Raw genomic sequence first — 23,851 nt, forward strand, 5'->3', positions numbered from 1 at the left:
TTGTCATAGAAAAATTTTCCTTATTAAAAGGAAATGTGAAAGAAAATAGCAAAAAAACCCAAGAAAAAAATTAAAAAGAGGTGTGCTTCAATTTGCATTCAGACTCCACCAGTTCCTTCTCTGAAGGTGGTTAGCATTTTTCATCAATAAGTTCTTCATAATTGTCTTAAATCATTGTATTTCTTAGAATAGCTAAGTCATTCAGAAGTGATCATTGTATAATATTATTGATATCTGTACAATCTTCTGGTTCTACTCACTTCACTTTGCATGAGAAAATAGAAGTCTTCCTAGATTTTTCTAAAAGCATATTCCTTATCTTTTAGCATAATACTATTCCATCACGATTATATACCACAATTTGTTGAGCTATTTTCCAACTAATTGACTTCCATGATTTCTAGTTCTTTGCCACCAGGAAAATAGCCTTCATCAATATTTTTGCACATATAAGCCTTTTCCTTTAAAAAACAATCTTTTTGATGATATTTGTAGTACTGGTATTCCTTAGTTAAAAGGTATGCCCAGTTTTATAGCTTTTGGACTTTGTTCTAAATCATTTTTTAGAAAAATTGAATCAGTTTACAATTCTGCCAATAGTATATCAATATTATGTGACATGTTTTTTAAAAGTTTTTTTTCAAAGACTTAAAAATGTTTTTATAGCCTTTTAATTTTCTAAATACATTCAAGGATAGTTTTCAACATTTACCTTTGCAAAAACTTGTCTTCCAATTTTTTCCCCATCCTCCCTCTTTCTCCCCCAGATTGAAAGCAATCCAATATGGATTAAATTTATGCAGTTTTTCTAATCGTACATATTCACATGGAATTTTATTAATGCCTTTTGTTTTTACATCTACAAGATTTTCCTCTGCACCCCTGATCCAAAGAGTCATCCTTAATAGCATTTTTTCAAAGAAGAAAAAAAAAACAATCAAACCTATGAAGCTATTAAAAAATAATTTGACACATGAAATATTTTATACCGATGACTCCTCTATTTCTGAAATGGAAAGAGAACTGTCTTCTCATATTTTTCCTTTTGGATCACATTTGCTTTTTGTAATTGGATTAGGTTAATATCTTTAACTAAAATTCGAGACTTCTATTTTAAACATAATTTTGAATATTTTTATTGGTTAACTCTTCTTTATTAAAATTATCTTAAGATGGTTTTTTTATTTGTACTTTTGGGGAAATAGTTAAAAGCATAAAGAGTTTAAGCTAAGTTTAATGACTAACATACTTTTTATTTTTTAGGTCGATGTTCAATGTTGTCAGAACTAAGCATTATTACATTTGATGGAAATAGTGCAGCACTCTATAGTATGGCTTCCTACATTCTAGTCCAGATTCCTGGGGAAATCATAATTGCCCATATTGAGAAATGCCCCAATAATCATGTAAGTTGCTATTTACTTTGTGTCTTTTTTCTTTGTTTTATTGATGTTTTTATTGCAATCACAGTTATTTTCTAATACATTAATTTCAATTGAATTCTTTTGGATAAAAAACCAAAGCAAAACCAACTAAAACCAGCTATTTAGTGCAATACATGCAGTATTCTTCAGTCAATGTCCTTGAGATTTCTGCAGAGAGAAAGGAAATATGCTTTATTATTTGTTCATTAGGACTAATATCAATATAGTTATATTTTTAAAAATAATAGTTTTTTTTTATTTTTCAAAATACATGCAAAGACAGTTTCAACATTCATCTTTGCAAAACCTTGTGTTCCAAACTTTTCTCTGTCCTACCCCACCTTCTCCTTTCCTTAGATAGCAAGTAATCCAATATAGGTTAAACATGCAATTATTCTAAACATATTTTCATGTTTATCATGCTGCACAAGAAAAATCAGACCAAAAGGGATAAAAAGAGAAAGCAAAAGACAAGCTAGCAAACAATAACAATAAAAAATGAAAATACTATATTGTGATACACATTCAGCCCCCATAATCCTCTCTTTAGATGCAGATGGCTTTCTCCATCACAAGTCTATTGGAATCAGCCTGAATCACTTCATTGTTGAAAAGAACCAAGTACATCACAGTTGATCAGTGTATAATATTGTTGTTGCTGTGTAGAATGTTTTCTTGGTTCTATATAGTATCTTTTTTAAAAAATAGAACTTCAATTAGAATATCCTCTAATTACAGAGAAACTGAGAATTAGAGGAATTTCAAGAGATTATATAAACAAACACTTTACTTTTTGGGGGTTATTTTACTCCTAAGCAGTTACATGTAAGTGACCTTAGATGCATTTGATTTTAATGGAAAAACAGTGGTTTAGTAATATATTATTTTTGACAATGTATTTTTGTATTTTTTCAGATTGGAAATTCAAAAAGAAAGCTAGTGAGTGTTATTTAAAATTTTTATGTATTCTACTTACAGACATTATTGTATATTAAATCATAAAGTTCCAATTTTTGTCTCTCTCCAAAAAGGTTTCACCTGCGAAGACATCAGATCTTTGCTTCAAGAAATTAAATATAACATCACTGACATATAATGTGCTTATCAACCGTTTAAGAAGAAAGGTAAGGACATAATAATTAATGAATGGCAATAGGAATATTCCTATAGCTAATGATATAATATAATTATATCAAAGTAATAAGGAAGGTAATGAATAAAATTCACAGTTTTTTTCCAGTTAAGGGACTATACTATTGTAAACTTCTGCACTACTAAGGTGTCTAATTTGTTCATGACCAACTCAGCAATGTCAATTAACATTTTCTTCCATTTATGACTCATTTTAAAATAGATTATTTCAATAAAGCTGTGAAGTAGGTATAACAGTGTTCCATTCCAACCCCCACTCCCTGCCTTTTTAATCAAGACTTTAACATGAAAAAATATTTATCAGTGTACACAGCCATGCAGTGGAATAAAAAGTACATCTAGGTGGCACAATAGATGGAGTGCCAGGCCTGGAATCAAGAAGACATCCTGGATTCAAATATGACCTCATACACTTTTTTTCTGTGTGACTCTGAACAGGTCACTAATTCTGTTTGCCTCAGTTTCCTCTTCTATAAAATGAGGCAGAGAAGGAAATGGCAAACTACTTTAGTATCCTTGCCAACAAAACTCCAAATGACATCACAAAGAGTAGCATAAGATGGAAATGACTGAAAAAAACATTTAGAATGTAAGCTCCATGATGGTAAAATTTTATGGATGGATTTTATTTAATTTTTATATTATGTCTAGTTTCTCAAAAAAGTTCTATATGTGTAATGACTCCTTATTAAATATCTTTTGGATGGAATAAAATGGCAATAATTAAAATTTAGCAGGAAATATATTTAAAAAGTGAAAACAAAACTTTTTATCATTGAACTTTGTTAGGGTAAGATCAAAGAGTGAGAAGCTTAGTGTTGGAAAGAATTTCAGAAATCTTCTGATCCAGACTTTGTCCAAGTCAGAAATTTTGCATTTTATGTCTTTAGTTCTCAGGTACTAGCCTCCTCTCTCAATTCTTTTATTCATGTAGTTGATTTTTTATATTTATGAATATTACTTTAAATTTCATTTTATTAACTTCAATATACCATTCATGCCATTGTTCTATAGTTGAGGCCCTTTGAGATACTGTTAAGTATTCATAGTAGTTATTGTGTCACACTTAACTTTCTAGACTTCTTACACATCACTTCCACCTTTCTCCTCCTCAGGTATTCTGAACTCTATTGACACTGACCTCTTTGCTATTGTTATTTGAACAACAAACTCCATCTTTTTACTCTGAGCTCAAGTTACTTTCTCAATCCCTATAATGCTTTCCCTCTATTGATTATTTTCAATTTATTTTATTGATACATAGTTGTCTGTACAATGTCTTTTCCCATTAAATTGTTAATTTTTTAAGAGAAAGGTCTTTTTTCTTTTTCTTTTCTTTTTTCATGGAGGGGCTTGACTTTTTTTTTTATCCCCAATTTTTAGCACAGTGTCTGGCATATAGTAGGTGCCTGGTAAGTACTTGTCAAACAACATTTATTCCTTCATAGGTATAATTAAAATATATTCTACAGAACTGATCCATGAAGACATCCAAATCATTTTCCTAAAGACCTATTTCTGGGACTGATAATAGTTTATTAATACCTTAATACCTTTTATGGTCTTCTGTTGGTTGTTTCACACATGTGCACATTTAGTCCCCATCTTTTCATCTTCTAAACAAAGATATAATGATGAACTTTGGCAAAAGCCTTGATGAAATATGCCTTTCTATGCCTATGGTATTTCCTTGATTTATTAAAACTAACATGGCATTTTTAGCTAGTTAGAAGAGCATTGAATTTAGAAGCAGAAAGACTTGGTTAAAATCCCATATGTTTCTTACTTTTTGAGTTTCCCTAGGCAAGGAATTTGGCTCTAATTTTTTATTCATAAACTAAGGAGGCAGGACTAGATGATATTTGAAGTCTATTCTAGCTCTAAATCTAATGATTTAGAATGAATGCATATCATTATAGCATCATTTGTTCTTAATAAACCCTTGCTTGCTTTTGGTGATCTCTTCTCCCTCTGTAAGGGTTTACTTAGTGAGGATTAGATTCCTTCTTAGTATTTTGTATTTGTAAAGGTAATAACAAGCTATATACACACACACACATATCATAGAAACTATTCCATAATTCAGATTGTTTACTGTTTATATCTTTCATTTTTAGTATATCTCGATTCATACATAAACATATTAATAAACATTTGGAGCTCCCTATAATTTTAGGGTTAAAAGAAATTTTAGAACTTTTGTGTTTCATGATTCTTGGTCAAGAGATAACACAATCAAGACAAAGTAAGCCCATCTGGCTATGATATGACAATTGATCATTGTTGATACTTAGAAACCAGGTTTTCAGACTTTTTATTCAGTTTCTTTTCTATTATACCACACTGCCTTTTTAAGTATCTAAAAGAGGCTGATTACTGATTATGTTTTCCATTTTAGGTCAACAGCAACTTCACAGAAAAAGAAACTATAAGATTAAGAAAGCAATAATTCTATCTTCCCTTTCATTTCATTGAAGATATTCATGTTCATATTCACAAAGAGTTACAGCTCCAGAGGCAGCAGAATATAGTGGAAAGCATGCTAGATTTTGAGTCAGTATTATTATATAGGTTCAAGTCCTGTATTTGACACTTATTAGCTATTTGATCATTGACAAATTGTTTACCTTTTTTGACCTCATTTTCCCCCTGTAATAGGGTTGATAGTAATACTTGTATGCCCTACCAAACAGGATTATTGAGAAGATCAAGGTCATATACATAAAGCAATAAATTAGAGCATCATATAAATGACACCTCTTATAACAATAGGAGATAATAAAGCCTTCAACAGAAGATAAAAAAACAAAAATAATAACTGCATGTAACAGAAGAAAACAGAGTAAAATAAAATAAATAACTTATTTTAAGAAAATAAAAAGTAGTTGATAAATAAAATCCTGAAAATAACTGGGAGAACAAATTCAAACAAATCAAAAAGGATCTTTTAAGGTATGAGACCTATTACAAGATAATGGAATTTGATCTAGCTATCCACACACAAAAAAAATGTGGATCAAGAATGTCTATTATCTAAACCAGCATGTATTTCTTTGACAAACTCTGCAAATAAACTATGAGATGCATCCAGCTTGAACAGGAAGACAGGAGGGACTTAGATTGTTTTTGGAAAATTGCAAAAAAAATTTTTTTAATAATGTCAAGTTTCTGGGGATGGGGAGGCTCATCTTTTAATGTCAAATATCTTCTGATGTTGCAGTATGGTAAGGAATCATGGAACAACTAGAAACCAAAGATGAATTTCAAAGATATTTAATAATATGAAGAAAATAATATGAATTACTCTGATTTTAACTGATATGTGTATAACAAGTTTCATTTATTAATAAGTTATTTTGGAAATGTTTTAGGTAGAAGTGGATTCTATCATTGAACCATTACCTTTCTCAGAGAATGGCCTTTCTATTGAGGATACTGGTGCTATGTATGTTGTTACCACTCCAGGAGGATTTAGAATTCGATGGGCTCATGTTACAGGAATTATAGATATTCACTATGATTTTTCATCAATTGCTAATCACAGCACAGAAGGACTTTGTGGTGAGACTTGCTTCTAAAATCTAAATATTTTCAAAACATTCTTTTGTTTTACTGAAGTTACATTTGTTATGCTTTGTGCTCTCATTATTTCTGATCACTTCCCTTTCTCCATGTCTATGATATTGTAAGCTCCTTGAGTCCAGGGATTATGTTTATTTATTTTGGCTTAGTCTCGATCATATGGCATACAGAACTCCTTAGATTATAGATCCTGAATTTCATAAATTGAGTTAAATATTGACCCTGTGCCCTGATTTTCTGATTTAAAAAAAAGTGGTAGTTTACCCTTCTATTTAACCATGGGAAAGTCTTTTGAACTTCAAGTGTCCCCAAATCATTTAGTTCACCTGTAAGTTAAAAAAAAAAAGTTGCCTATTTGCATTAAAGGAAGACATTTCCATATTAAGATTTCCTCATACCAATGAAATCATAAATCTAGACCAAATAAGGAGGCAGGGAAGTATAGTGAAAAAAGTGACTCTGGGGTCAGAGGACTTGGATTCAAACCCCAATTCTTCCTTCTCCTCCTTTTTCCTCCTCCTCCTTCTCCTCCTCCTTTTCCTGCTCCTCCTCTTCTGCCACCTCCTCTTCCTCCTTCTTGTCTTTCTCCTCTTTCTTTTTTTTCTCCTCCTCTTCCTTTCCTCTTCTTCTTCCTCTTCCTCTCCCTCCTCCTCCACCTTCTCTTTCTTTTTCTCCTCTGCTTCTTGTTCTACTTTTTGTTTTAGTTCCTCTCCTCCTTCTCCTTTTTTTTTTTTTTTTTTTTTTTTTTTTGCTGAGGCAGTTAGGGTTAAGTGACTTGCCCCATGTCACACAACTAGAAAGTGTTAAGTGCCTGAGATCAGATTTGACCTCAGGTCCTCCAGACTTCAGGACTGGAGCTCTATCCACTATGCCACCTAGCTGCCCCTTCTTCTCCTCTTTCTCTTTCTCTTCCTCCTTTTTCTACTTTTCCTTTTCATTTTCTTCCTCCTCCTCCATCTTCTCCTCCTTCTGCTCCTTTTTTTCTCTGTACCTCCTTCCTCTGAACAGAACTAGAAGTAACTTGGAGGCCATTTAATCCAACCCTCTTTATTATAGAGTAAGAAACTAAGACCCAAAGAAGCTAAATGTCCTGCCTTAGAGGACACAGGTAGTAAAAGTCAGAGGTGATAATCTATATATATGTGTTTTCTAGACAATTGAAACTTATCATTTGTAATGACAGAGTTATTTTCTTTCCATAAGCCAGGATTTTCATTGCCACTATTTTAAGCGCTAAAATTATCTTTTTTCTCCTTTCCTTCTTACTTTATATTTTTCAAGCTGCTGGAGATTTTAAGACCTTTTGAGTGTTCCTTCATCCTGAAGCCATGTTCATCTTATTAACAAATCTTTTACAAAATCACATATTAAAGTGATCCAGTTGTCTTCATGTCCTTATGACTCAGACTTCATGACCTTTTTTCTTGTGAATTTTTTTCCAGTAAATGTGATGCTCTCTTTTTAGGTGTTTGCAATGATGACCCAAGTGATGATCTAAGGATGCAAAATGGCACCATAATCACAAATATGGATGACATTGCATTGTTTATTGAAAGCTGGGAACTTGACAAATTATTTGATGTTACAACCAGAAGACCTATTAGAAATTGTACTGAAGATGATTGCAGCCACTGTGTAGAGTTGTTAAAGAAAACAGCTTTCATTCCATGCCATAAAAAAGTAAGTACATAAAAAATAATAACAATAAAATGCCACAAGTGAGAGTAAAAACTTATATATTCATTTTTAGGTGCTGTTTTCCTTTGGTAGGAAGGATCTCATCTAAAATCCAGTCAATCAATGAGAGTTTATTAAGCATCAACTATGTGCTAAGCACAGTAAGCACTGGGGATACCAAGAAAGGTGAAAAATAAAAAGCAAAAACAAGTAGTGCCTGATCTCAGTTTGCAGTGAATGGGGTGATATAAGGGATTTTTGGATAAAATAAGATTTTGGTTGAAACTAGAAAGAAGTTAGGGAGGTTAGGAGGCAAAAATGAGGAGGGAGATTGTTTCTGGCCCAAGAAATAGTATGGACAAAGAAGAAAACAGGACCCAGGGGAAACATTGGGATCCTCACTTTTAGTCCATGAGATTAGAATGAAAATTCATCAAAGAGAACAGAGAATGAGTCATCAGATGGGAGGGAACCAGAAAAAAATATGTAGAGAAGAGAGAATCAAGGATAATAGGGTAATTAACAACAGTGTCAAAGGTTCCTGAGAGATCAAGAAGGATGAAAATTGAGAAAAGACCATTAGAGTTTGCAATTAAGAGTATGCTGGTAATTTTGGAGAAAGCCGTTTTAATTATATTAAGAGACTGGAAGTCAGATTTCAAAGAGTTTAGAAGAGAATGAGAGAAAAGGAAATGGATGCCTCTAATCAGCCACAAAAAAGGAGGAGAGATGTGGAAAAATAGTTAAAAGAATGGATGGATCCAATGAGAGTTTTGAAGATAGAAAATACACAAATATGTTTTTACTGTCTAATTGAATAGGAGAGAAGGAAGAGTGATAGAGAATGAAATCTATTACAGAAAACAGAAAGAAATGAAATCACTTGTGAACATAGAAGGGTTTGCATTGGCAAGGGAAAAGGCCACTCTTACTATAAAACAGAAGTGAGGGAAAAGATAGTGGTAGAAGACATCCAGTTCATTTAAGTGGGTATTGTAGACTGCTAGGACTAGAATAGTGACCTTTTTGCATTCATCTCTATTTTTGTCAGGAAGACATCTAAATTATTTCAGAGAGTCTATTCAGTTATAAAGTAGATGTTCTTCACCTGAGATTAAGACGAAAGTTCTATGAATAGATTTTAAGGGTCACACGAACTTAGATGGAAAAGGTTTTACCTTTAATTTCATTGATTCCTTTCACTGAAATATAGAATTTTTTTCAATTATAAATGAAAGAAATTATTTTGAGGACTCCATAGGTTTCATCACTGGGGTCAAAGGGATTTAAAACATGTATACAAAAAAAGTTGAGAAATCTTGGTATAGAGGAAATTGATTCATTAGTATAGAGAATTCCCAGGAAAGAAAACTCCCTCTACTGATGCAGGTCAGTACCATCCGCAAGTTATTTTCTAAGTGCACTGTCTAGAACAATGATAGGGGAAGTGACTTGCTTTCTTTACACAGTCAACATATTTCAGAGGAAAGATTTGATTCTGTATCATTCTGATTTCAAGGCCAGCTCTATATCTACTAAGTCATGACACCATTAAAAGTGAGTTATTCATCTCTTTTGATTGTTGCTTTTCAGTTGTTTTTCATTTATGTCTGACTATGACTTCATTTGGGGTTTTGGGACAAAGATGCTTTGCAATTTTCTTTTCTCTTTCATTTTAAAGATGAGGAAACTGAGGCACAAAAAGGTTAAATGACTTGCCTAAAGTTACATAGCTTGTGTCTGAGATCAAATTTGAATTCAGGAAGTTGAGTTGTCCTGACTCCACATTTGAGACTCACTCTATCCATTGTTCTACCTAGCTGCTCAATCCTCTTTGATAGCCCATCCTAAATCTTAAGGTGATTACGAATTTAATAATTTTCTTAAGGAATTTAGAGCATGATGCATTATGGTATCATAGATAAGAGGATGGTCTCAGGATCAGGAAGATCTGGCTTCTAGTCCTGCATTTGACACATAGTAGGTATGTAATTGTAGTCTCATTACTTAAACTCTCAGGACTTCAAGCAACTTTTTTCAAACAATTGTGTAATAAATTGAATTGAAGAGTTACTGATCTATTTTGGTAGATGGGATTGCCTTTCTGGGAGTTATATATATCAATAAAATAACAAATTGGGTCTAAAATCAAAGTCAAAATCCAGGAAAAAATCCAAAATAACCTTGGGCAGTCCATGTCCTTGCAGTCTGTAGAATATTAATAGTTCTAGAAGAAGGTCCCTATCATTCCATTTGTATGGTAAACTAATGGATAAACTCAAAGGAGATAAGAGTAGCCCAGCATGGAAAGATGTGAATAGATTGCATTTTGCATCATTGAAATAAATCTCTTCAATCAGATGATGGATCCATTTGATTTAGGAATTTTGAACAGGGCTAATGTTTAATTTCTCCACCACTACTCCTATCACACTCCTGTCTCATGCTTAATATATTAAATTTTCCATTTCTAACTTCTTGAATTTACAAGAATCATATATGCACCAGCAGCAAATTCCATCTTAAAAGTAGCAAGGTTAAAGAGAAATTACAAATGAATTTGACATCTAGAAATCAAATGAAAGAATATAGGAAGTGAAACCAAAAAGACCATCAAATCTAGACTAAGGGAAAAAATGGATCTTGAAGGAGGAATAACTGGATATGAAAAAATGAAGAGTGATGGAAATACTATGCTAGGAAATAGAAGAAAAGTAGAAAAGGGGTAAAAAGAGGAAAACTAAGTTGTCAGATTTTAATTTTTATCTAGATTAAATGAGGTCTCGTATGTGCTAATATGAATAAAAACATAATTATGCTCACACATGACAAAGTTACACAATTTATTCACAAACCTTGACATTAACAGTCATTTTTGAAGAACATTTCATAACAAAATTTAATTAGTGATATCATATTTTGTAAAGTATGTTTTAAGAGATATCATAGTTGATCATAACCTAAATTAATGTCTAAAGAAGAAAGAACTAGAAAAATGGCAATATCATAAAGGTACTTTCTTTTAACAATTTCTTTCCTGACATGATCATGAAGTTATGTGAAATGACCTAGGCAATAGGTATCTTACCCATTATGTGTTTTCTATGATCATAATTCAAAGACATGAATAAAAGACTGACAACTTAATGTTTACAAGTATCTGATCATCTATTTGAGTCTGTGATGCTTCAGTGGGGGAAAAGGTCCTAAATCTTTTTTTTTTTTTTTTTTTAATTTTCTTGGCATGGACTCTTTAGGCAGTCTGGTAAAATATATGACCTATTTCTCAGAATAATGTTTTTAAATGCACACATTACAGAAGAAACCAATTATAGTGAAATATAGTTATTAAAACATTAAGAAAAAATAAGTTCATGGACTCCAGTTTTAGAACCTTTTAACTAAGCAAACTGATAATGAATTTTTACTTTGAATATATGTGTATAATTCAAAGCAACCCCAGGAGAATTGGAGACTACCTTTCAACTAAAGCATCTCTCTTTTCCCCCTGCTTTCAACCCCCATGTCTAGGTTTTGCCAGAGGAATTTTGTGAGAAGATATGGATCAACTATACATATTTTTGGAAGTATGAGTGTGATGTATTGTCTGCATATGTAGCTTTGTGCAATAAATATGATATCTGCATTGAGTGGAGAGCATCAGATTACTGTTGTAAGTAATCAGGACAGATGGTAATTCTATAAACACACAGTAGTCCCATAGAAATGCTTTTCTGAATTGTGATGCTTTTTATTTCTAAAATATCATTCCCTTTTTAGCATAAAGATTTAAAAGAACTTTTAAAAAGTTCTGGCTTTGTAATACCACTATTACGTATGTATCCAAAAGGAGATTAAAAAACAAAAAGAAAAAAGTCCTATATGCACAAAAGTATTTATAGCAGCTCTTTTCTGGTGGTAAAGAATTAAAAACTGAGGGATGTCCATCAATTGGGGAATGGCTGAATAAATTGTGGTATGTGATTGTGGTGTAATATTATTGTTCTGTAAGAAATGATGAGCAGGATGCTCTCAGAAAAACCTGAGAAGACTTTCATGAGCTAATGCAAAGTGAAATATATTATGTGCAAAATAACAGCAATATTATTAGATCCCTATGAATGACTTAGCAATTCTTCACAATACAATGATACAAGACAATTCTGAAGGACTGATAATGAAATTATAAACCAACCAGATAAAGAACATATGCTGTCTAGATACAGATTAAAGCATACTTTTCTTTCTTTCTTTTTTTTAACTTTGCTAATCTTAAGGTTTTTTCTTTTTTCTTTTTTATCTATGTTTTAATTCACCATATGACTGTTATGGAAGTATTTTGCATGACTATACATGCATAAGCTATATTGAATTGCTTGCCTTCTCAATTAGAAGGAGGAAGGAAGTGAATATAAAACTCCAAGTTTTTTAAAAAAATGTAAAATTGTTTTTATATGTAACTAGGGGAAAATAAACTACTAAATAGAAAAGTAAAAAAGAAACCTGACGTTGTCAATTTGCTGCTTTTTAGCAAAAACTCTAAAACATGTTAGCAATGGACATATTCAGCCTAAGTCCTGTGGTGATGTTTATTATTATTATTTTTGAAATAGAATATTTAATCTTAACAGTACTTGCAATGATATTCTCTCTTACCTGGCTAAAAAATGCATGTAATCCTTTTTTTTTCATTTAAAAAATTATTTTTATTATTCCTCTTCAGAGCCACTGGAGCAGCCAGAGCCCTGTGGAGAGGTCTGAGGAGGGAGGAAGGATGGAAGAACAGGTGGCCATCCATCTCCCATCTCTCGCTTCTTCCATCATGGGCCAATCCCCTCAGTCACTTCCCATCTCCCCTGGTCTGCCCCTTCATCATTTTCTCCTCTCCTTCCTTCCTTTCTCCACGTGTCTTTCTTTTCTTTTTTTTTTTTAAACACACAAAAAAATTAAGGTTCAGAGGGCAAATGACTTTCCCATAATTCTAATGGAAGTAATCATACAGAGCTGGATATTTCAAATATGCCTATTCTTGACCATATTTAGCAGAGTCTATAAAATCTTTATTTCCTGCAAGATGCAAATTACACAGAAGTTATACTTTAAATGCCTGATATTCAAATTTTATTTAAACAAACCTAGATCAAGCAAAACCATGAATATATAACAATAAGTTCTATTTCTTTTTCAACTGTCACAGAGCTTAGCTTAAGGCTGGAAATGGATGCTCAATACATATTTGGTGATTGCTTTTTTGTGATGCCTCAGTTTAATACTAGAGAATATATTTCAATTTCAGTACTTCAAGGATTTGTAATTTCCTTAATGTAGATATTCTCTCCAATGATGCAGATTGCAACTTCTCTATGACTTAGAAAATGATGATATTCAGAAATTACTACGGGTAAAAGATATATATCTATATATATCTATATCATTATCATGTCAGTGTCTCCAAACTTAGCTAAACCTTTCTCAGTTGGCTGTACTTGTCAAAAGTTGCACTCCATTGATATATTCTTCAACTGCCCAGTCAGGGTCAGCTCTATGCCATGATAAAACATTGAAGATTGGCTTTATTAAGGAATAACAGCAAATAATAAAAATGATTATGATAATAGTAATAATAGCAAGTATTTATATAGTGCTTTATCATTTGTAAAGTATTTTATAGGTATTATTATACTTGAACATCACAATAACCTTATTGTCATCATCCCTATTGAAAAAATGATGAAACTGAGATTGAGACATTCAGTGACTTGCTACAATCATTATGTGTCATAGTTGAGACTTGGACTATAATCTTGCTGGATATAAAGATAGGTCTCTATCATTGTAGAAATGCTGTCAAATTCAAATAAATTAGAGGCCACTAATTCATACTGGGCCTCATACTGGCTTAATTTTAAAATGTAATGTTATCTCTAGTTTATGGAATTTTTACTTTTTTTATTAAATATTTCTCAATTACATTTTGTAATGTAATAAGCTTATTTATTTTTAATACACATTGCTTTATGAATCATGTTGGGAGAGAGAAATCAGAGCAAAAGGGAAAAATCATGGGAGAGATAAAAAAAAACAGAAAAAGGAAGTAATCATAGTATGTGTTGATTTCCATGCAGTCTCTTTAATTCTTTTTCTGTATGCAAATGGCATTTTTCTTTCCAAAGTCTGTTGGGATTGCTTTGGAGCACTGAACTACTGAGAAAAACCATCTTTCATAACTGATCCTCACATATTCTTGCTTTTATTGTGTACAATGTGTTCCTGGTTCTGTTTGGTTTTGCTCAATATCAGTTCGTGTAAATCTTTTTAAGCCTTTCTGTAATCAGCTTGTTCAGCATTTTTAAAAAAGCAATAATATTCCATTACTTTAATGTATCACAACTTATCCAGCCATTCCCCAATTGATGAGAATCCACTCCTTTTCCAATTCTTTACTACAACAAAAAGAGCTGCTACAAGCATTTTTGTACATGTGGGTCCTATTCCCTCATTTATGATTTCCTTGGGATACAGAATCAATAATGGCAGTACTGGGTCAAATGTTACACACAATTTTATAGCCTTTTAGGCATAACTCCAAATTGCTTTCCAGAATGGTTTTACCATTTCACAACTCCACCAATAATGTAGTAGTGTCCCAGTTTTCCCATATCCCCTCTAACAATTATCAATTTTTTCTGAAAATTTAGCCAATTTGAGAAGTGTGAAATTATACCTTAGAGTTGTTTTAATTTTCATTTCTATAATCCAAAGTAATTTAGAGCATTTTTTATTAACTAAAAATGGCTTCAATCTTATGATCTGAAAATTGTTTGTTCATATCCTTTCATCATTAATCAACTAAGGAATGACTTGTATTCTTATAAATTTGACACAGTTCTTTATATTGTTTAGAAATGAGATCTTTATTAGAAATACAGGCTGTAAAGATTTTTTCCCCCAGTTTTGTACTTTCTTTTAATCTTGTTTCTGTTGGTTTTGTTTGTGCAAAAACTTTTTTTAATTTAATGTAATCAGAGTTGTACATTTTGCCTTTCCTAATTTTCTCTAGTTCTTTTTTGGTCATAAATTTCCTCCCTTCTCTAAAGATATGATATATAAATTATCCCTTGTTCACCTAATTTGTTTATGATACCCTGCTTTATGCCCAAATCATGTATCCATTTTGACTTTTTTTTTTTTGGTATGGGGTGTGAAATGTAGGTCTATGCCAAGTTTGACATATTATTTTCCAGTTTTCCCAGCAGTTTTTGTGAAATAGTGAGTTTTTATTCCAAAAGTGATTTATCAAATTTGGCAATTTATCAAATACTAGATTGCTTTAGACCTTGATTATTGTATTGTGTGTATCTAATCTATTCCATTGATCCATCATTCAATTTCTTAGCCAGTACTAAATGGTTTTAATTACTGTTTCTTTATAATATAATTTTAGGTTTGGTACTTCTAAACCACCATCCTTTGTATTTTTTTCTCATTAATTCCCTTGATATTCTTGACCTTTTGTTCTTCCAGATGAATTTTGTTATTATTTTTTCTAGTTCTATAAAATAACATTTCTAGCAGTTTGATTGGTATGGCACTGAATAAATAGACCATTCAATGCAGAATTATCATTTTATTATATTAGCTCAGCCTAGCCATGAACAATTGATATTTTCTAATTGTTTAGATCTGATTTTATTTGTGTGAGAAGTGTTTTGTAATTGGGTTCATATTGTTATTGGCTTTGTCTTGGCTGGTAGACCCTCAGGTATTTTATTTTGTCTACTAAATTTTTAATGGAATTTCTCTTTCTATCGCTTGCTGATGGGCTTTGTCAGTAATATATAGAAATGCTTTGTGTGGGTTTATTTTATATCCTGCAACTTTGCTAAAGCTGTGAATTGTTTCAGTGGATTTTTGGCTGTAGGGAGATTGTTCTGTAATTTTCTTTCTGTTTTGGGCCTTTCTGGTTTAGATATCAGTGCCATATTTGTGTCATAGAAGGAGTTTGGCATTACTCTTTCTTTGCCTATTTTTCCAAGTAGTTTACATAGTACTGGAATTAATTGTTCTTTAAATGTTTGGTAGAATTCACTTGTGAATAAAACTAGCCCTAGAGATTTTTTTCTTTTTCAATTCTTTTTCTAAAATGGGATTATGTAAGTATTTTATTTCCTCTTTTGATAACCTGGGCAATTTATATTTTTGTAAATATTCATCCATTTCAGTTAAATTGTCAGACTTGCTGCTATAGAGATGGGAAAAAGGCCCTGATAATTGTTTTAATTTCTTGTTTATTGATGGTAAGTTCTCCCCTTTTATTTTTGAGGGTGGTGATTTGTTTTTTGAGTTTTTTTTTTCCTTTCCTTTTTCTGATCAAAATAACCAAAGGTTTATCTATTTTGTTAGTTGTTTCATATAACCAACTCTTAGTTTTATGATTCCAGTAGCTTTCTTAGTTTCTATTTTATTAATCTCTGGTTTGAGTTTCAAAATTTCTAATTTGATATTTATTTGGGGGGTTATTTTATTCTTTTTCTTGCCTTTTTAGTTACATGGCTAATTCATTGATCTCCTCTTTCTCTATTTATGGAGCTATTTAGAGATATAAAATTTCCTCTAAAAACTGATTTGGCTGTATCCCATATGTTTGATATGTAGTTTCATTATTGTCATTTTTTTGGATGAAATTATGGATGTTTTTGTGATTTGTTGTTTGACCCACTCATTCTTTATAATTAGATTATTTAATTTTGAATTGGTTTTTAGTCTATTTTTCCCTATCCCTTTATTAAATATAATGTTTATTGTATTTTGGTCTGAAAAGGAAGCATTTACTATTCTGCATTTTTGCTTTTGATTATAAGTAGTTTGTGCCCTAATACATGGTCTATTTTTGTGTAGGTGCCATGTAATGCCAAGAAAAAGGTACATTCCTTTTGTTCCTTATTTAATTTTCTCCAGAGGTCTATCATATCTGAGTTTTTTAGGATCCTTTTAACTTCCCTAGTCTTTTTCTTGTTTATTTTGTGATTAGATTTGTCTGATTCTGAGAGGGGAAGTTTGAGATCCCCCACTAGAATAGTTTTGCTGTCTATTTCTTTCTGTAACTGGCTTAAAATCTCTAGGAATTTACCTCCTCTACCATTTGGTGCATGCACATTTAGTATTGTTACAATTTCATTATTTATGGTACCCTTTATCAAGATGAACTTTCCCTTCTTATCTCTTTTAATAAGATCTATTTTTAATTTTGCTTTATCTGAGATAAGAATTGCTACCCCTGACTTTTTTTTTAACTTCGGTTGAAGCATAATAAATTCTATTCCAGATTTTTGCTTTTACACTGCATTTGTCTCTCTGTGTCAAATGTAAACATATTTGTAAACAACATATTCTAAGATTCTGTTTTTTAATCCACTCTGCTATTAGTTTGTTTTATGGAAGAGTTTATCTCATTCACAGTCACAGTTATGAATAACAGCTCTGCATTTCCCTTCCATTCTATTTTCCCCCTATATATACTTTTGTTCTCTCTTTCCACCCTGTCCTTAGTTTTGTCTTTTTTACCCACTCTACCCACTACCTTATTTTCTATCAATCCTCCCCCTTTTTTTATATTGTTTTTTTAATCACTCCACCCACTACCTTATCTTCTATCAACTCTTTCTCCCTACTTTTACCTTTTTCCCATTGTTTCTGCCCTCTCTTTTATCCTGTCCCTCTTTTTTCTATTCCTCTTTCTTCTTCTCCTCCTCCTTTTTAATATGGTTAGATAAATTTATATAACAAATTGAATGCTTAAATTATTCTCTCTTAAAGCCATAACTGATGAGACCAAGCTTCAGACACTGCTCATCTTTCTCCTTTCCTTTGATTGTAATAGGTCTTTTTCACCTCTTCATGTGAACTAGTTGTCCAGTTATCTTCCCTTTCCTCTTTTTCCACTACAGACCTTTCCTTACCTGTTAATGTCTTTTTCTTTTATCACATCAAGGATCATTCTTAACTACACCCTCATTCCAGATGATACCTCCCTTCCTCTCCCCCTTGCTCTCCCCTTCGCTGCCCCCCCCCGCCCCCGCCCAGCCCCAATCTGCTCTAGTGACAGATAAAGTTCACAAGATTTACAGATACTGTTTTCCTATCTAGGAATGTAAACAGTATATATATGTAAAACATATACTATATATATCCCCCCCCCCATTTACCTTTTTATGGTTCTCTTGTGTCCATAAATTTTCAGTTTAGGTCTGGATTTTTTGATAGAAATATTAAAAGTCTCTTACTTCATTGAAGCTCCATCTCTTTCCTGAAAGATGATGCTGAGTCTAGCTAGGTAGTTAATTCTTGGTTGTAACTGCAGGTCCTTTGCTGTTTAGAATATAATAGTGCAGCTCTTTGATCCTTTATTGTAGAAGCTGCCAGATCCTGGGTAATACTGACTATTGCTCCTTGATATTTGAATTGTTTTTGTCTGTTAGCTTGCAATATTTTTTTCCCCTGAGATTACAGTTTAAGAGTTTCTTTGGGGTTTTCCTTTTGGGATCTCTTTCCAGAGGTGACATTGGATTCTTTCAATGAATATTTCCTCCTCTGTTTCTAGAATATTGGGGCAGTTTTCCTTAATGACCTCTTTTGGCTTTTTTTTTCCTCATCATGGAATTTAGGTAGGTCATTAATTTTTAAATTGTCTCTTCTGGAAATATTTTCCAGGTCAGCTATTTTGCCAATGAGGCATTTCACGTTTTTTTCCATTTTTTCAGTCTTTTTAGTTTGTTTGACTTACTGTCTCACAAAATTATTAGCTTCCATTCGAACTGCTCTGTTTTTTAATGTGTGATTTTCATCAATTAGCTTTTGTATCTTTTTTTCCATTTAGTTTCTACTGTTTAAGAAGTTGTTTTCTTCAGACAATTTTTTCCCTTTCTTTTCCAAATTGTTGACTCTCTGATTTAAATCTCTCATTTCTTTTCTCATTTTTTCTTCTGCCTATCGTATTTGCCTTTTGAAGTATTTTATGAGCATTTCCAAGAAGCTCTTTTGTCTTGAGAGCAATTTATCTTACTCTTTACGATTTCTTCTGTGGACATTCAGTCTTCCTCTGAGTTTATCTTTTAGTCTGCCCTGTCATCATGTTAGTTTTCTATGTTCAAGGTTTTTTTCTGTTTCTTGCTTATTTTCTTTCTTTCCTTTCCTTTCCTTTTTTTTTTTTTTTTTAAACTTTTAATGTGAAACTCTGCTCCTGGGATAAAAGTGGAGCTGTCCTAAGCTTCTTGTGTAATTCTGAGCCTTGGCTTTGAGCATAGGGGCTCCTTGTGTTTGTAGGGGGGTAGTTTGGCTGTTTTTTCTAGGAAATAGTCTGGTTTCCTAGAGTTTGCGTTCTGAGCTGCCCCACTGATTTTCTCCTCTATTGAGCCAGAACTGAGAATTTTAGTTGCTGATTTTCCTGTTATTAAGGCCCTCTCAGAAGCTCTCCCAGAATCTACGTGGAGAGTAGTTTCATTCCATCAGACTCTGTTCAGAGGCTTGGTTCATGTGGTTTTTTGAGGGAAACGGGAGAGCCAGAGCAGCTTTTTGACTTTACTCCACCATCTTGACTCCACCCCACCCAGTTACATTTTAATCTGATTCAGGTTGACTTGGGAGTGTTTTAGGCTGCACATGACTTGTGGGTTGAATGATTGAAACCTATGCTTTATACCATGTTAGCTCTCAATCCACTTTAATTTATTTTAGTGAAAAACTGATTCAATTTTTACAAAATTTAAATTGACTATTTCCTTTTTTGTCACCAGAATGATTATCATTTGAATGGAAGTTCCTAGTTTCATTGGTGTCCCTAGCACCTATAACAGGGCTTTAGATATACAACTTGTTGACTTTTTAAGCACTTATGACTTATTTTTGACTGTACAATAGTTAATTATCACTGACTGAAAATCAACAGATTTTGCTAATGGTTCCAGAGTCATTTCAAGTGCATTACTCACAAAATGTTATTTTAAAAATGTTTTGCTTATTAAATTTTTTCCAATAGTATTTTATTTTTCCAAATACATGTAAAGATAGTTTTCAACATTTGTTTTTGTAGGACTTTGTGTTCTAAATATTTCTTCCTAAAATTTACTTGCCTTGCCCTCTCTGAGATAGCAAGCTACCTGATATAGATTATATGTATACACTTCTTTTAAACATATTTCCATATTTGTCATATTATACAAGAAAACTCAGACCAAAAGGGAAATAAAACAACAACTACAACAAAACTCTGTTATCTTATTCACAGCTTTGAGTTGTCCTGAAGGGATGGAATATCGGCCTTGTATTCAATCTTGTACAGCCAAAACATGTCAGAATAAATGGTTCTTTGAAGAAGAGTCACTTTGCCAACATTTAAGAGAAGACTGTGTGTGTACAAATGGAACTGTTCTTCATAGGCCAGAGTCATTTATGTGTATTCAAGAGGAAAGATGTGGTAAATAGCATTTAATTTGTAAAAATAATTACATTAATGTTTCCTTCCCAAGAATTGGAGATAAAAGTGGAGAAAAAAGAGAAAGAAAGTAGGGGCAAGAAAAAAAAAACTTAATATAATTTTAAATGAGAGAGAAGCTTAATTGGCTTCAAAGATGAGACATTTTCTTCTTAGCCACACATCTAAATATAAGATATTTTGTCTACTTCTAAAGTCACTTTTTCTTCATTATGCTAACAGATGAACATAGTACAAAATAAAAGATCTTGCTGCTCAACGTATTATGTGTTAAACCATTAATTTTGTTAATTTCCCATCTTTTCTAGCTGCTGTAGAATCATATTTCAGATTGTCATAGTTAATGATCATAAATTTAAAATTAGAAAAAAATCCTTATAGATTATTTAGTACAACCTATTCATTTTTAAGATGAAAAAAAATCTGAGGATCAAATAGTTTCAGTGACTTATCCAAGATCACAAAGTGCTATTGGTAGGATTTGAATTTAAATTTTCCTGAATAGAGTTCAGTATTCTATTTACTTCACCATATGACCTCTACTAGGGTTAGATGGTCAAATGAGAGGAATGATACTGACGGAACAGGATATAATTATTGTATGACAAGCTTAGGGAAGAAGGATGTTGGAAATGGAATTCACATTAGAAACAAATTTACCATTTTAAAAACTCTATGTACAAGATAAGAGAAAATCTATGGGATATGTATATTCCTTTTAGGACTATGAAACTAGGTGACAGTAATATGCATTCAGCATTGGATAATGCAAAGACTGGTTTGCTTTTGGAATCTCTATTTCTGTCACTGTGTCAAAAAATTCACACTTTCTCTGCAATAAAACTTCTATGATAAATAAAAATAAAATATGTACATTGTAGACATGATTCATATTTATATAATGTTTAAAAGTTTACAAAGCTGTTTTCCCACATTGTTTTATTTTATTGTCACAAAAGTCATGTGACATAGTGGATGTCAGTATTTGTTAGCATATCTACTTCCCAGTTAAGAAAGCTGAGACCCGGACTGATTAAATGATCTTCTCATGGTTACATGGATAGAAATAGCATAAAAGGATATGATTCCAGGTTCTTTGACTTCAAAGCCTTTTTTCCCCATTATACAATAACTTCCTAATGTAATCATTAATAAATTATTCAATAATAAAAAGAGCAAAGCACTTCACATATTTGGGATGTCCCAAACATCTTGAGATATGATGAGTTATCTACTTGGATCATTGTAACAACTCTTGGAGATATTATGATTACCCCAATTTTATTGATAGTAGCCTTGAACTTCTCAGAGGCCTGGAGTCACTCAGTTTTGAAGTGAAAACTCAGCTCTCAATCACCTAGACTATATGATACTAAAATATTGATTTAAAATTTTTTTACAGAAGAGATGCCATGACTTTAAAAATTAAAATCATTTTGTCCTCATTTTCTAGTTCTATTTATTTGCAACAAATTGTCATTTTCAAAAATTTCATTAGGGATACATTATGATAGGGTAGAATGAAGGCTAGATTTAAAGGAAAAGTGCTGGGTTTCAAGCCTGATTCTATATTCCACGTCACATAACTTTCATACATTTATATATTCAGTTTCCTTATTTGTGATGTAAAAATTATTAGACCTGAGATCTCTACATTTAAATCTATGAGTCTATGATCCTAGAATTCATAAGTGGAATGAATTAGATTGGTGAGCTGATAACCCAATTCCCTAATTTTATAGAAAAAAGAAACTGAGATCTCTTCTCAGACTAAGCATTTATAGGATGAATTCATTACTTTTCCCCCTAAACTCTTTCTTCTGCATTAATGTTATAACATTGTCATTGATTTGTCTACACAAGTCTTTTCTCATTCTTTTCTATCTTCCCCTCTCAGCTGACACTTTTATCTCTTTAAAAACAAGTTTTGTCATTCTCTTTTCCCTTCCGCAATTCCAAAAACTCAAGTGGTTTTCTATCACATCCAGGATCAAATATAAAACTCTGGCTTTTAAAGACCTTCATAAACTGATCTTTTCTTACATTTCTACCTGAATCTTCTTGCCAGACTCATACATAAACACAAACATAGACATAGAAACACTACACACACACACACACACACACACACACACACACAGAGTGCAATACATTGATATTGACTTCCTCTCACATGATATTCCATCTCTGGACATGATGCATTTTCAATGGCTATTCTTTATACCTGAAAATTTCCCCCTTCTCCTTTTTGGCTCCTATCTTTTAGGCAGAGCTAACAGCTTATTCTTTGTATAAAGCCTTTCCCAAGTTCAGCTAATATGGGTGCCTTCCCACTAACATTATCTTCCTTCTGTCCTACCTATATCTACTTCATACATAGCTGTTTTTGCATGTTATCTTCCTTGTTAAACTGCAGATTCATGAAGAACAAGGTTTTTTTGTTTTATTTTGTTTTGTTTTGGCCTTTCTCTGTAAACTCAACATGTAGCACAGTGCCTGACAGCAGGCTCTTAATAAATGTTTGTTGATTTGATTTGACTTAATTTCTTTATAGAAATAAAAAGAACAAAAGAAAATTTGTGGATATGAACCAAAGGAAAATTTTATCATATAGAAACATAAAATTTTAAGATCAAAAATGGTGAAATAACAACTGGTAACTATAATCCTTAAAACTGTGAAAAGTACTTCATCTGATTGGACCATTACACACTTGTGAGACAGGCACTATGTATATTACTTTATTTGTAGCTGAAAAAACAGATTCAGGGAAGTTGGATGATTTTTTTAATCACATGGCTAATAAATGTCAGGATTCAGACCCAGGTTTTTCTGACTCAAAAGCCAGTCCTCTTCTCTTCCAGACCAATGGTTCTCAAACTTTTGTTCATGGTATACCTTTATACTATTAAAATTATTAAGGATTTATCCAAATAATTTTTGTTTATGTGGATTATAATTAAGAGATATTTTACCATGTCAGAAATAAAAAACTGATTTTGAATTTATAGATCCTTTGAAAGGGTTTCAGAGCCCTTCAAGATTCTCTTCCTATTCTTATAGATACTACCTTACTTCTTCTATAAGTAGGGACCTTTGACCAATGACATTGCTGTTTGTCATATGTAAGAATGCAGAATAAAATCCCTTAGATGTTCGTTTTTCATTTTGTAATAATTTGTAAAACCATTTATTTCTGTTAGCATGTACTGACAGTCAGGGCCAATCCCGCTTTGCTGAAGAGGTTTGGAATGGGGCAGAGGAAGGGTGCTGCCTGTATAAGTGTTTGGAAAATGGAAACGTGATTCCTCTGGAGCCCAATTGTACTGAAGAATTGTCACCAATTTGTAAAAGAGAAGGAGAAGTTGTCATCACCATGATCAACATGAAGTCTTGCTGTCCAAAGGAAGTGTGTGGTAGGTATGCAGCAGGTGGATTTTGGCTTCCCCAAAAAAGTGATCATATCTTTTGGGAAAGCCGGTATTCACCTGGCTCCTTATTATCGTCTCTGTTTTATATGGCATTA

The 23,851-nt window shown here is 32.2% G+C and overlaps 1 protein-coding gene across 1 annotated transcript in view; it reads left to right on the forward strand.

Moving 5' to 3' along the window:
• OTOGL (otogelin like) overlaps nt 1-23,851 on the forward strand; it is a 203,801-nt gene that overhangs the window by 153,222 nt on the left and 26,728 nt on the right. The window contains exons 36-43 of the mRNA XM_051962480.1: nt 1,264-1,406; nt 2,340-2,363; nt 2,456-2,548; nt 5,948-6,137; nt 7,624-7,838; nt 11,367-11,508; nt 20,119-20,307; nt 23,529-23,741. Coding sequence (XP_051818440.1) covers nt 1,264-1,406; nt 2,340-2,363; nt 2,456-2,548; nt 5,948-6,137; nt 7,624-7,838; nt 11,367-11,508; nt 20,119-20,307; nt 23,529-23,741 — 1,209 coding nt within the window. The remainder of the gene's footprint in view (nt 1-1,263; nt 1,407-2,339; nt 2,364-2,455; nt 2,549-5,947; nt 6,138-7,623; nt 7,839-11,366; nt 11,509-20,118; nt 20,308-23,528; nt 23,742-23,851) is intronic.

The sequence above is a fragment of the Antechinus flavipes genome, chromosome 5 (assembly GCF_016432865.1).
Source record: "Antechinus flavipes isolate AdamAnt ecotype Samford, QLD, Australia chromosome 5, AdamAnt_v2, whole genome shotgun sequence".
Classification (NCBI taxonomy): Eukaryota; Metazoa; Chordata; class Mammalia; order Dasyuromorphia; family Dasyuridae; genus Antechinus; species Antechinus flavipes.